Source organism: Lates calcarifer, linkage group LG18, assembly GCF_001640805.2.
Source record: "Lates calcarifer isolate ASB-BC8 linkage group LG18, TLL_Latcal_v3, whole genome shotgun sequence".
NCBI classification, from domain to species: domain Eukaryota; kingdom Metazoa; phylum Chordata; class Actinopteri; family Centropomidae; genus Lates; species Lates calcarifer.
The window spans coordinates 4,975,395-4,990,896 of NC_066850.1; the positions used below are offsets into that span (position 1 = coordinate 4,975,395).

Consider the following 15,502-nt stretch of genomic DNA (forward strand, 5'->3'; position numbering starts at 1 on the left):
AGGCCCAGGTGACTGGACAGTGATAAAAAAACGTGTTGCTACGATACCGAGGAGGGTGAGAGAATGTGAGGAAGTTCATTATGGGTGAGGCTTGTGAATGAGGGAGACAAAACGAGCGAGAGCAGCTTTTGTCCTTCCAGCTCGTCACTACAGCGCCTGTTCAGCCAGAAAGAGGAGATCAACTGACCTCAGACAAGCTGCCATGTGCTCAATGTATCTACAGTGAACTGCTGCTTCCATCTGTGTCTGCACAGAGACGAGATCCACGCTGAACCACTGAGGAAACCTCTCCGTTATGTAATAAAAAAACATGTAAATAAGCAACAAAATGGTGGTTTAAAGTGATAAAACAACAGATAACACTCTCTGGGTTTTACCTGACGTAATACGATGAAGAAGAGTGAACAGAAAAACAATCAATAAGGACATAAATCTTTGGAATTGGTTCAGTATTGATCAAAAACAGTGTGACCAGCTGCTGCAACAGGCTCAAGTTGTTATTTGAAGTGTCTGACAACATTATGGATAGGATTCATACAGAGAGAGAGCTTTTTATTAAAGAGTAAATATGTGTGTTACTGTGTGACTTTCAGTGGTGGAAGAAGTAATCAGATACTTTACTGAAGTAAATGTACCACACAGTAACACAAACAGACTAACAGATGGACGCAGGGATATGTCTGCATCTGCATGGTAAAATTACTGTTTGTCAATGGAGTCTGGTAGTGATATATAGTGATGTTTCTGGTTAAACTAAAATGATCTGTATCTGTAGGAATCCTATCCATAATGTTGTCAAACACTTAGAATAAGAACAATAACAAGCACTTTAGTGGACGTACTTCAATGTGGACGATTGATTTTTGTTTCTATCAATCATTTACACCCCAAAAATTGATGTTAAATAAGTTATCCTACAGACTGAGAGTGATTCCATCAATTAGCTTCCCAACCTGCAGCTACATACTGTATATGCGAGATAAAGACAGATGCTGCCACAGTCGACCATCAGCCTGAACTTTGTAAATACCAAATTTGCCAATATAATTGACTGTAACTTCCTGCCCCCTAAAGCAGAGTGTATGGATGATATTTGAGTGCAGCGTCCACTGGCAGGGAAAAACACACTGATGCCTGTGAAACCTGCAACAATTAACTTCAGGTCTGCGTGAAATTGAGCGATGATATGGACTCGTGCTGAAAATACTGGCGCCAACAAAAGGGCAGGAGACGGCTCTCATAAACAAAACATGCAAATTACTCAGCCACAGTAGCACTTTGTCTGTGCTACACAAATACAAATCTGAGAAAAAAGAAGAAGAAGAAGAAGAGGGGGCTCTGTTCACGATGCACGGAGGCAATTTTTGAATTATTACAGCAATTTTCACGGCTTTTTGAGTAGGATAATCCGAGCTCTGCAGCACTCCACTACACAACTCTGTCGTTCCCCGAGGGGAGAACAAGACAGTCTGACTGAGCTGAAGGATGTTTCCACCTGACACCTACAAAACCCACTGCAGAGGAAAGAAGAAAGGATATAAATACGAGGGCATGTCATCACTTCACTTCTATACCTGGTGTCACGCTGCTTTACAGGATATACATGTTTGTTAATGTTATTATCCTGGATACAAAAATCTTTTCTGTGGCTAAAAAAGACACGGCGGAGTGTTAGGGGGCAAAAACTTTTAAGGTTTTCAGAAAAGTCAGAATATTTTTTGATTAGTGATTTGATTGTGATTTCAGGAGAAAAGTCATTATACTAAAAGGAAAACATAATAAAGACATTATTTTACAAAAGAAAATGTGTAAAATTATGAAAAGAGAGTCTTTAAATGGAGAGAATGAACCATAATATTACAAGAAAAATGTGATAACTGACAAAAACTGAGTCAGAACATCATGATAATAATGTTTTAAAAGAAAAAGGTGGGATGTCAAGTTATAATATTATACAAAATACAGTCAAGAAAAGTCAAAATGTCACAAGAAAAACCTAATTATTGCTTATTATTATATGAATAAACCTTTTTAATGTCTTATTGTGCATCTCGTGAAAAAGGTTGAAAATACAAGAATAAAGCTGTAATTTCAGAACTAACCAGCTGTGATATTGTGAGAATGAGTCACAATCCTCTGATAGTAAAATATATAAAATTAGTAGAATAAAGTCTTTTACTTAGACATTAGTCATAATTTTACAAGAAAAAGTTTTATTATTTCAAGAATAACATTATGAAAATGATCACTTGTGATCAATTATCACTTAAATTATTAAAATCTTTAAATTTGACTTGAATCTCAATGTTTCCAAGAATCAGGTTGAATTATGGGTAAAGATGATTAAAATAATGAATCAAATGTATATTTTAAATAAAGTAAATAAAGAAACAGATTATAAATGTGACCACATATTTGTGTTTCTACACTGCTGTTTCCTACTGAGGCTACTTCCTGTGTGTGTGTGTGTGTGTGTGTGTGTGTGTGTGTGTGTGTGTGTGTGTGTGTGTGTGTGTGTGTGTGTGAACAGTGTGTGCAGTGTTACAGTACAGTACAGACACCTTGCCTCATTCTCTCCGTCTTTCTATCGATTTCACTAAGTTGCATCTTTTCATTCTTCTCTCCACAAAACCCCCTTTTTTTTGTTTTTCTTTCTAAAACCAAACTCTCACTCATTATTATTATTTCCCTGGGGAATCAGCTCCAAACACAACAAATAAAAGAGTGTGCTGTTGTGGAACGGGAGGGAAGTGATGAAATTTAATGACTTTTTCTTATTTCTGTGTACCTGCTGGTGTTTCCAGGGACTGTAACTCTGCTGCTGCTGAATGAGCCGGAGGGAAGCTTCAGTCCTGCCTCTTCACTTCAACACAGAGAAACTTCCTCACCACTGAACATCTGTTACTGAACATTGAGGAGACAAGATACTGAATAAACCTGCACTTCATAATGGGAAATGATAGTTATGTAACACCTGTCAACTTTGACCTGGAAACGAGATGATAATAAGGAAGTTTTTGTTGCTGTGTCCAACCTGCAACGACTTAAACCCAACTAGAGTTTCTGATCCTTCCAGGTTTAGTTCATCAGATAATCTTCTCCGATGAACACCACTGTTCTGATGTTTGAAGCCTAAATCCAATCTCCAGAAGTAAAAAGCTAATGTTAGGCTATAAACCAACTACACCACAGTCACATGACGTCAACGTCTCCACCAATAAGCTTCCAACTTGTCATTTCATTTAGCTCTGAGATCTTATTTCAGACATTTAACCAAAAACCCACTGACTTTGGGACAAGGGAACAGGAAGTGCTAACATGCTAACTTACTTCCTGGTTTTAGGATCATTCCTGCACCATTTAACTGTTACCTACTGCAGAGGTCAAAGATTACGACTGAGTCATTCCTTCATTTCAAAACTTCAGAGACAAAGTTAGTCGATTAAACCCATTAAAAATTGAACTAAAATTCTGAATCTTTGATCAGATTTGTGAAAGAAAAACGGATGCTTCTTAAAGAAATGAATATGACGCACAATGAACAGGAAGCAGCTGTAATATCTAACAGAAAAGAGTCGGTTTGTGTAGATTTAAAGCTAAGCTAAAATGTCACACAGGAAGCAAAGCTGATGAATGATGAGCTGTCAGAGAGATAACAGATGACAGTGTTTCTAGGATTTCCTAAACAACAGTGTAAAGACTTGCTGAGGTAAATACACTGGAAAAATATAAATTACATGCAAATCTGGGCCCTGACAATGTGTGATTTATGTACTATTTATCCATTTCTGTAGAAGGTGAATTATGTCCTTCCTTGGAGTTAAAAAAAACAAGATTTAGTGCTTCTCCGTCTTTACATTACACACTGTTGCTGCGTGCAGAGACATGACGGAGTGTTTTAGAGAGAGGAACAGCAGCGTGGCAGTCAACATGGGTTAATTCATTGCAGCCTCTCTGCTCCCTCTGCCTGCCGGCCGAGCCACATCAGCACTTTTCTGTGTGTCTCTGGAAATGACTGTTTGCTGTTCGGTAATAAGGAGCTGTCATACGAGTCCGCGGTTGCAGGATGATACAGAACCAGGCCTCGGAGGAAGAGGAAGAGGAGGAAGAGGAGAAGGAGTGCCAGGTTTAGGTCTACAGCAGGTGATCTGCAGCTACACTGGGTTCTAGTTAGAGAACACCAAGTTTTATTCAGATCAGATCAATAACGTTGGTTTATAACTTAGTGTAAATCAATATTTCAGACACACTGTTTTTAAGTAAATATACTGTCCATATCAGATCAGACTCAGGGTCAATTGATCAGCTGTTTAGTCTTTAAGTGCCCATCAATGTTTCAAAGATTTCATATGTCTTGTTTAATCTGACCAACAGTCCAAAACTAAGGAATAAGTTAATTATTTCTTTCTGAAGTTGAAAAATTAATTAATTAACTCACTTTAATTCAAGAGCTATATTCTGCATTGGTTAAATTCCTGTTTTTGTCAATGGAGTCTGGTAGTGATATACTGTGATGCTTCTGGAAACAATAACACTTAGCAAAACTTTACTTTAAGTTCAAATGTTTGGAATTTATAATCAGTTTATACAGATAATAAGATCTAGAAACATAGCTATATATCACCACCAGACTCCGCTGACAAAAAACAGAATTTTACAGAGCAGATATACAGACATACACTGCCTCCATCTGTTAATTTGTTTGTGTTACTGTGCATCACTTTCACTTTAGTGAAGTATCTGAATACCACTGAAAGTCACACAGTAACACAAACTAACAGATGGAGGCAGTGGTATTCCAGCAGTTCCTGTGTTCTGCTCGGTAAAATTCCTGTTTTTGTCAATGGAATCTGGTAGTGACTACTTATTACTAAATTCCTCTCTCTCTGTAGGAATCCTATCCATAATGATGTCAACCCTTTAAAATCTTCTATGAGGATAACGGATTCAGTGTTTTTTAAGACTTCTAAAGACACCTTGTGAAAGCAGGGAGACAGACAGACAGTCAGACAGTCAGTCAGTCAGTCAGTCAGTGTGTCGCTGAGCAGGGCTGGCCTCCCTCAGGAAGAGTCATCACAGGGTTTCCTGCCATGTTGCTCTTAATTAAAGCCGAGCGTGCCTTCCAGTAACGATTAAAAAGAGACTGCAAACAAAAAAAACTGGGGGACGATTCTCTGCAGCCTGAAGAGCAGCGGGACAAAAGAGAGCAGATTTATAGTCCTCTGAGACTAAATGGGGATCTGCTGCTTCATGCTAGTGATATGTAGGCGCCCTTTAGTCGGCCCAGTCTACTCAAAACACACACACATTTACTTCCATTTGTCTTAATGTGAGGATCTCAACTTGTAAAGTCACTATTTTCTCCACGAGATTTAAGTCTGGAGAAGTTCCTGTCAGGATGCGTCCAATCAGAGAGAGACAGGAAGTGATCACATGATGAAAACTGCTTTTTAAACTTTAAATTAAGGTGTTGCGTTCAGAAAATGAGTCCTAAACAAGCGTAGCAACATTAAACAGTTGAGTTTACAGCTCCATGACAACTGAGCAAACTTTATCCCCTGATGAAGACCAAGTTATCAGAGTCAGAAGTTCAGGAAAAAAGAAAGTAAATGGAGAGTAAGTGGAGATTATTCTGTCAGCTGCTGTTTCAAGCTCAATTTTTAAGGCAACAAAAGTAACCACAGTCAATTTAAGTTTGAGTTTACACTGACCAAACTTTAGCCCCTGATGAAGACCATGTGTGGCACTGGAAAGCTCTCAAACGAGCAAAAAAAATGGACTTTTAATGAATCGAAACTTATTTTAACAAAGACGAATTTGGCAACGGCTGAGAGCAATAATGATCAGTCGATTTGTTGATAAATTAATCTTTAAAAAGCAAAAAAAATGGCAATAATTTGCTGGTTTCAGCTTCTTAAATGTGAATATTTTCTGCTTTTCTTTGTGTTACATATATATGTTTCAGGGTTTTTGATATCTGAGCAACTCAGTTTGGGCTTTGGGAAATTTTAATGGGAATTTTTTGCTTTTTTCTGGCTAACAATCAAAAAAAAAAACAGATACTGATGAAAATAATCATTATTTGCAGCCCTGTTCTTTGTTGTGTAGAAAAACATTTGTCCTACTAGAAGAGATAGATGAAAGGAGGAAGAAGAGCTGGTTTGTGGAGGCCATGACTCTGAAATCAACTCCTTCATTATCTCCTTCTGTTCATGGTGATGGGACCCGAGTGTGTCCCAGCATGCACTGCGGCACCCTCTATGGGTCTCCAGCTCATTGCAGAAAGATGCTCTGCTTCATACTGATGGACGAGTTAGCGACCGCGGCCTGGTCCTCGGAGACAAACAGGAAACAAACCTGAGGCACTTCCTGCTGAGACAAACAACTGACGTATCTGAGGCACGGGAAGTGATACGAGGCAGACGCCAACAGACAATATAAACTTCTCAGTGTCATCTGAGTCAGATATAAAACTCTAAAAACCACCTGACAGCCCAGATCAAGAGGAAATGTCAGAGAGAATCAGACCGGGAGGAAACTGAGGAAGAATAAAAACCTCAGACTGAAGAGTTCAGCTGGAAAAACAACATCTGACATTTTGTGACACCCACAGGGACAAAACCAACACTGGAGGCTGTGTCGACTAGTTTTATATTTTCTGGAATTTTCCTTTAAACTCTCTATATTCTTAAGATACTGGATAAAAAGCTGATATTTTTGCAGCGTTAAACCACGACAAAATCTGAAATGCACTGAAAACACAGGACAAATACTTCTTCAACCCTCACGTTGTCCTCTGGGTCAAAGTGACCCGGTGGCCGACAATGTGCCTTTGTGTTGTGTGTGTGTGTGTGTGTGTAGTAGGATTTGTTGTTGTGCATGACATTGAATTGATTCTGAAGTGGTTATCTTTTGTTTTTGAATAATAGTAAGAAGAAAAAAGTATACGGAATATGAAGGGAAATACGAAGGGCAACGGGAGGGCTAAAACACAGTAACACAGTATAAAAGTACAAAACCTAATCAAAGCAATTTATTTCAGGTGTTTATGGTGTGGCTTTGTTGCTTTTACTGAATAAAAGTCACACACTGACTTAAATAACTGTCAGGAGCAGAGTGTATTTTGCCATTAGGACACAGCAGTGCAGGTTTTTATCCAGTTAAAGCTTCTTTCAGATTTTTAGAGACAGAATTAGAAAGAAAACGGGTTTAACTCAGGGAGAAGGTTGTTTAAACATATAGATTGAGAATCTGTGCGTGAGCCTGGAGGGATCCTTGGTCCTTGCTCTGTAAAAACCACGAGTTAGTCCAGCAGAAATCCCTAAACCTTCCTCCAGTTTAATCAGCCCTGCCGGAGCCTGTAATGAGCCGTCCTGGGATTAGTCAGAGTTTGGTTTCAGACGCTGGGAAAGTTCACCTGCTCGCCTCGTCCTCAGTCTAAACATGGCCAAATGTGACGACCACTCCCTGAAACCTTTACCCCGGACCCAGCAGGAGGAGGAGGAGGCCAGGGGATGGATGGATGAATGGAGGGAGCGGCCCGGGCCTCACTGCCTCCCACCAGAGACGACAGGCAGCTTCCTCCAGCCTCTCAAATGTCCAATTACCGCGAGCTGATGTACGACAGGGTGCAGTTTTAGCAGCGCTCATCAACCACTGAACCTCGCTGACTAATGTATGTGCAAAAAGGAAATTGGTTCAGGAATAAAAAGAGACTGTGTGTTGTCTTTACATGGCTGGAAACAGTTACAGCAGCTTTAATGTCACCTACAGGGAACAAATACTCAACTTTCACTTCTACTTCACCACATTTTGAAAGTAAATTTCATGTTTTTACACAATTTTCTAAACTGTTTTTGTTCCTCACTAAAAAACAGAGCCTGGAGGTTAATTATTAACCTTGAAAATATAGGTTTAACAAAAGATTCAAACAGGATCACTCGGTTTTACTCATTAAACTGAAGATGTGTTTGAGAATTTGAAAACACTAAAACACAATATCATGTTTGAGAAGAACTTGGTTTATTTTCAGAACTCGAGGCCCACGTGTTAAAAATTCCTGTTTTACTGGGTAATCCAGTTATTAAACAGCAAATCTGCAGGAAAACAATATTCCAGCAAAGAGGAACTGTACAAAACACACAGGAAGTGAGTGAAACTGGAGGTTAACAAGACACAGCAGCTTATTTTTCCATTTTTTGACAGTTTTGTTTTCTAAAAATATCCGTACTGCCGAGCTGAACTGTGAGTTTTACCGCTGACGTCTTTGGTCGTGCGGTTTGGAAACTGACGTGGCGGTAGTGGAGAAGGTTGAGACGTGTTTTTTAAATTTCATACCATGTTAACACCAGTCGCAACAACCATATCAAACAGATCACAGCTGAAGTGATTAGCCAATTAATGAGTGAGTCAATCAAGAGAAAAATGACTCCTAAACTCAAGGTCAAAGGTCAAACTGAGCCTCAGTCTGAGATTTATCTCACTCATTTTGTCATTAAGTTCCTGTATTTATAACTGCTCGTCCAGAAGAGACTGAATTAATTCTTATCAGTAATGGCTCAAATGAATAAATAAAAATAAGCTTTAGAGCAGTGAACAGAACAGACATAAACAATGGTAACTACAGTTCATGTTAACATATTGACTGATGTCTCACAGTGTAACACATAAAGGAAACAGAGCAGCTGTTCACAGCTGGAGAAGAAACTGCAGAATAATTATTGTGGAGCAGCAACAGCTCAGAAAGTGAACCTCAGAAAAACACTCTCACTGTGTTTTCATTACAGCCTCTTTAAGTTCAAATCAGCAGCTGAGATAAAGTAAAACTGAACTGATCAATGAACAGGTGCAACGAAACATAACTCAGATGAAATAAGACATTTACTGAATGATACAAAGAGCAACTATAAAATGTACTGGGCCAAAAAATAGTCACAAATACATGGTGTTATTTATGTCAAAGCCAAAACAATCCTCATAATTAACATGAAAAAAATCCACACAGTAAACTGAGGGGGATCCACTCTGTCAGACGACAGCAGCAGGGTGACGTAGCGGACATGTTTAAGGCCAAAACAAGGAGAAAACACGCACATGTTCTTGGAAAAGTAAAAATTAGTGACTGTGATGAGTCAGACGTCCATGCGGGATGAAGAGCAGCCACAGAAACTCAGCAAACCTCTTCCAACGTGTGAAAACATAACGTCACTGACTAACAGAGTAAACAGGAAGACAAAGTCTGAGCTCCCAAAATGCAACACGAGCAGTTTAAATTTCAGCAGCAGTCGCTCACATCTGACTCTTCAATCATTATCCTGCACAATACGAAGGGGACACAGCAAGTACAATTTCATATTATATACTTAATGAAAAAAGTAGCTTTAAACTCAGATAATGGAAACATTTTACAAAACCAGCTTCATAAATAAAACAGGTTTAAAGTGTAAAAGCAGCTTTAGACACTTCGCCATCACTGGCCTGTATCTGAGCCTCACATGGGCCTGATAAAGAAATGTTGTTTCTGGAGAGAATCAAGCTACTGATTCAAAACAAAATGTCATGGAGTCATGATATAATAAACCCTGTGATTTAAGGAGCATTCAGAACTAAAATGTTGAAATTCAAATTAGATTTTTCTGTCAACAAACAATGTTTACATCCAACACATTTCCCTAGAGTCTAATAAACATGCTGAGTGTGTTTCCTTCCTCATTAATGGCGGCAAATTGATATTGCGACAATTACTGATATCTTGAGTGAACAGCAAGTTACATTTTGTTCAGTTTTAATCGACAATATTGCACAAAAACACAGAAGTCATTATTCTACCAATGTGACATCAGCATCGCTCTCAAACAACATCTAAACTGTGATGTTCTCTCAAATTCATCAAACAAAAGTCTAACACAACATTACTTTTACTGATTTCCTCTATTCTGTTACATGATGTGTACTTCACAGCATCAGAATCACAGTGTTCATCATGACCTTTAAACACAGCACAGTCCTGGATATCCAACCATCCAGAAACACACAGCTTCTCATTAAACGCTTTACTTTGAATCAACCCTCCTTTTACCTCCAAGTCATCCAATCACAGGAGCTGACACAGGTGACGAGCACCAATCAGACGGCTGCATTCCTCAAAACAAAGCCAAAGAAAAACCCAATCAGTCCCTCTGCAGTGAATCTCATTTTAACAAACTTTGTCATTTCAGGATACGTCTGATTTTGTTTTTTGTTTGTTTTTTTGTTTTCATTGACAAAAATGGGAATTTTACCAAGCAGATATACAGACATCCCTGCCTCGGTTGGTTAGTTTGTTTGTGTTACTGTCTGGTACTTTTACTCAAGTAAAGTATCTGAATACTTTTTCCATCGCTGAAAGTCTCACAATAACATAAACAAACTAACAGATTGGAGGAAGTGGTATTACAGTAAAATTCCTGTTTTTGTCAATGGAGTCTGGTAGTGCTATAATAGTGATGTTTCTGGTTAAACAAAAGGGAACTTACTCTTTAATAAAAAGCTCTACCTCTGTAGGAATCCTATCCATAATTTTGAGCCGGTCTTTAGTGGATGTACTTTAACGTTTTTGTTCAATACTGAACCGATTCCAAACATTTTCGTCCCGGTCGATCATTTCCACACTGTAACATGAGAAAAGTGTCCTTTAATGAGGCTTAAACGCTGTGAATGTGTAAAAAGCAGGAGTATCCATGGTTACAGATGCTGCCTTTGAAAGGACTTTACTACTGGCATTGGAAATCTTTCAAGTCAAGTAGCTGTGGTCTTTGTTTCAACTTCTTCTCAAGAGCAGAAACACAACAGATTTACTCCCAGTAAAGCCACAAAAATAAAGTCTTAAACACACATTATAAAAAAGGAGAAGAAGCTGCAAACACGATGATCTGTTTTAAGGGAATAAAATGCAAATAAATGGGAGCAGAGCTGCCTAAGAAGGAACCAAAAAAAAACAAGTTGTCTCTACCTGACAAGTCAGTAAAAACTGGTGCCATGACGCAACAGAGAGCAAGTGGAGCAGAATGAAAAAGAATCAATGAATCCATTCTTCTTCAAGGGCCAAGAGCACAGCTACCAAGGATGAAGGTAGTCGATTCAGATGTTATAGTGGAGAGAGACTTTGATGCTGAATGTGAATACATGAGGAGGAGAATGAAAACACAGTCCTAAATTCTTCTCCAGTTTTGATTTTCTAAATTATTCTCCATTTGCACTTACATCCATCAACTCCACAGAGCAGCCTGTGCCCCCTCCCTCTGATAAACAGTGGCTGTTTTCAGGGTGTTATTAAAACGTGTTCTTATTCACAACATGGACACTGAGGACAGACTGCACTCCATATTCAGAGCCCAACTCCACACTGAATCTTTCTGCTTCTACTCATAATAAAACAAAGAGGGGGAAATAAAACTTCCATCCACAGGCCTAAGAGCTGTGACCATGAAACGACCTCCAGGCTTTTTTATTTCCACTTATTCTCTCTAGTAAACATTTGTGCATTTATCTAATTATTTCTAAAGTTCACAGCATGTTTATCCTCTGGTAAATGTTGACACAGCCTCAAACATGTGCTCAGTTTTTAGCCCAGATCGTCGTTAAATCTGTGATAATATTTCAGGACTAATTTTTTGCTGAAGAGGAATGTGGCTGGTTTGAAAATGTGCACAGGAAAAAAAAGTAAAAGGTCACATTTTGCTGTTAAAACAGAAGAAAAGAGAAAAAAGCAGTGATTAAAAACATCTCTGTGCAGTGCTGACTGGGCTTTCTGTCTCCCCCCTCTCTCTCCCTTTTCCCTGCCACCCCTCCCCCCCTCCAAACCAAAAACAGCATCAAAGCAATCAAAATGGTAATGTTAGGCATGAATGAGGCCCATCCCCCCTCCTCCTCCACCCCCTCCTCCTGCACAAAACTCTGCAGACTTTTTTCCTCTCCATGTTAGAGTGGGGGGGCAACCACCCCCCTTTTCTCTCTCAAAATGGAAGCTTCCACTACCAAACTGAAAGAAGAAGGATGGAGAAAAATACAACAACACAAACATTCAGATTCAGGATTCAGGCCAGCATCAAGACAATAAAGTGGATTATTATTATTATTATTATTAAAAGAGCCGATGCTGCTGGATGTTATCGTTGTCTTCTTGCTGTGTGGCTTTCTTTAAGTTTAATGGGTTAAACTGTAACTGCAAACAAATCAAGTGCTCCTAAAACTGCATTCCGCTGGAACCAGCATCCATTAAAGTCCAGCAGAGGGACGACAGGGAGGGGGGGGGCTCTAACTATTAAAATACAACGCAAGAACAGCGAGTGGTTAAATAAATATCGACCTATTTTCCCTTTTGAATTCTTCCTTCTCCTCTTGGCTGCTGAAATGTAAGGGTTGGGAAGTTGTGTGCGGCTGCTGTCGGGCTGGGACCGACCGGCGGGGCGGTGCAAGCAGCCACAGCAGCAGCAGCAGCGGGAGGAGCAGGAGGAGCTGGCCGCGGTGCTGAACACTGCTGCAGCCTCCATCTCCTGCATCCATTCTCTCCTCCTTCAAAATGCACTTACTGCAAAAGTTGCTATGAAGACACCGTTTGCAGGCCGTAAAGATAGTAAAAAAAAAAAAGTGAAAGCGTAATCGTGAGCGAATCAAATGCAGCCGATGTGATCATGTGACCCGAGAAGAAATAATACCACCAGACTAAGTATAAAGTAACAAAACCAGGGTGTTTAACCGCGTAAAAGACGCTTAAAAACAAACTCCAGCTTCTTATAAAGCGTCACTTTCACCTTTAAACTTCACATATCATGTTTCCAACTAAAAGTCCGAGTCGGATAGTTAGCTCCGGCTGCTCCTTTATTAGCCTCCAACGTTTACTCTCTCTCTCTCCAGAAACATGTCGACCTACTCAAAATGGACGCTAAAATTTTTCAACATTACACAACTTTGAGTGTCGAGACAAGAACCGGGGTGAAGCCCAGCTGCACATCCAAACCATCCCCCCTCCTTTCCACCACCACCAAAAGCAGGACACGATCAAAATGGGGGGGTTTAGTTTAACAAACCCGGGGAGAAGAGGAAAGAAGCCTCCACAATGGGGAACAGAAAAAAGGCAGAAAAACAATCCTGAAAGCCCGAGAGAGGAAACATATTGGAGCTTACTTGTTTATCGCTCAGGGCTGTTATTCTTGTTTGCCTGTCGTGCAGCTGTCTCTTAAGCTCTCCATCCTACAATTAAACAAAACATTTTGTCAGTGCAAATGATAATTATGATAATACATATGAGCATTTCCCCCCTCTCTATCTCTCTCTTTTTTGACAATGAAAGTTCACAATCGTATATATTTTCAGCAAAGTCACGATGAAGCTGCCAACATAAAGAGATAAGCTAAGCTAGGAGAGGAGGAAGAAGAAGAAGGAGATTTATGCTGATAAAGTTTCTCGCACACCACTCCACCGAACCAACCCGAGAGCCCCGGGTCGTGTGGCTCGGCAGCACTCGGGGAAATATATATAACGGTTTACCTGTGGGTCCTGCTTCATCTGTGCAACTAGTTTTGTGGCCGACGGAAGGAAGCGAAATGGGGGGGTGATTAGAAAAGTGTCTCAAGTTAGTATGTGAAGGGAGGAACAAAGCGGGGGTGATAGCCACAGCGACTCCGGCACCTCATAAATATTCAGGTCGCGTCCTGATCGCCACACAGCACCACCACCACCACCACCACCTCCACCACCGCATTACCGCTCCAAATTCCTCCCAGAAAACACCACCGACAATGAGCCAAACTACTGCGAAAAGTCCACTTAATCAGACTTGGAAGTGTACGTTGTGTCGCCGGTAGACATTACAAAGCGACATGCCCCCCCTCCCCGACTCCAACACCACCTCCAACCTCACAACACAAACACACACACACCCGGAGTGTTAACATCTTCAGATTTTCACCCTCCTGCTCTCACTTGCTTCGTAACGCCAACAAGGCTTGGAATAACACGATGTTTCGTTTACCTGATGACATTGGATTTCTACTTTCAGCGCCTCTTGCAGGCCTTGTAGTTCCATGTTCCGACTGGAAAAGCACTTTTCTCCCACTTTCGACGCGACCGAGACGAAGTTTAAGTGAATTAAAGATTTTTTAAAGCGACAATAACAATTGAAAGAAGAACTACTCAGGCTGCAAAGCAAGTTCTCGCTTCTTTTACAGGCTAGGACTCATCACCCACTTTCCGCCCGTCTTCAAAAGTGCTCCAAACCCGGCACAAAGAGCTCAGACCCCGGACGGATCCTCTCCAGATCACGGCCGAACGTCGAGGGGTCCGACCGGGGAGCGAGTTCGCTTTTCTGTCGATAATTTTAAGTTGAAAAACGGGAACTATATTTTGTCCGAGTCCGCGGCTTGATTTCACTTTGCCTGGGGAAAAGTTGCGCTTCGGCTGTCAATGGTAATTCTGAAGTTCCCGGATGGAGCAGAGAGTGAACCCCCCCCTCCCAGTCCCCCCTAAATCGGACATGCGCAGTGAGCTGCAACTAGTAGTACACAGTAAAGAGTATTGTTTTCTAATAAAAACACGGATAAGACTACTCAAACATGATTCAGATTATATTAGAACGTGTTAATCAAATACAGACTCCTTTAACTCTCTGTTGAATTTGACTTACAATCCCACCCATATAACTGTATTCATGCTTTTAATTTTCCTACTTAAACGTCTCTTTTTTAAAAAGAGAGCAGCAATAAATCCAAACAACAAACAGACAAAGACAGATGTCACACACCATGAGAATATACACAATACTCGACTGACATGTGACAAAAAAAGGAACAAATATCTAGTTAAGATGAAACAAAAGAGTAAAGAACAAAGCCCAAAAGAGGCAAATTTGTGATGTATTGCATTGGGCTTAATAAATATACAGTAGTTTGACTTGACTTGGAAATCCAACTCAGATGCTGAGACAATGAAATAAAGATCTCTTAAACAGCTACTACAAATAAATTGGGCCTTCTCTGCTAAACTCATTACTTTCTACATAGGCAATATATTTACCATATACTGTACATTCAGTGGTCACTTTATTAGGTACACCTGTGTTCCTACTGTTCCTCTCCCCTCCTGTTTTCCAGATGTCGTGGTCAAAATATTAGAAATATCTCTGAATATAACAAATTCCAGTCCATATAGTTAGATTAATATATATATGGCCTAGTGTGTATAACATATAAAGGTTTTGAATAATTTTATTCATTTAAATAGTTATTTTGTTTGACTATTTAATCTCTTTCATGTCTGCTGTAATGTGAATTTGAAAGAATGAATGAATCTTTTAGAAGACGCTACAATTGTAACACTGCTGCACACATGAACTCAAACAGTTCTACAAACCAATAAAGTTTTTTAAGCTTACTATTGAACATGCCTTTTACTCAACACAAAATTACATTAATCATGTAGTGACTTTCACTGGCAGTACAAGTCCTGCTCTTATGCAATGTACCTT

General features: G+C 39.9%; 1 protein-coding gene across 3 annotated transcripts in view; it reads right to left on the minus strand.

The window, feature by feature from the left end:
* Window positions 1-15,195, minus strand: part of phf21b (PHD finger protein 21B) — a 96,993-nt gene extending 81,798 nt beyond the window's left edge. Inside the window, exons 1-2 of one of the 3 annotated variants that reach the window (XM_051077607.1) lie at window positions 14,012-15,194; window positions 13,165-13,230 (exon numbers count right to left, since the gene is read on the minus strand). In XM_051077607.1, coding sequence (XP_050933564.1) covers window positions 13,165-13,230; window positions 14,012-14,065 — 120 coding nt within the window. In that variant the 5' untranslated portion in view covers window positions 14,066-15,194. The other 2 variants (XM_051077608.1, XM_051077609.1) reach the window with 2 other exon arrangements.
* Window positions 15,196-15,502: the final 307 nt, after the last annotated feature.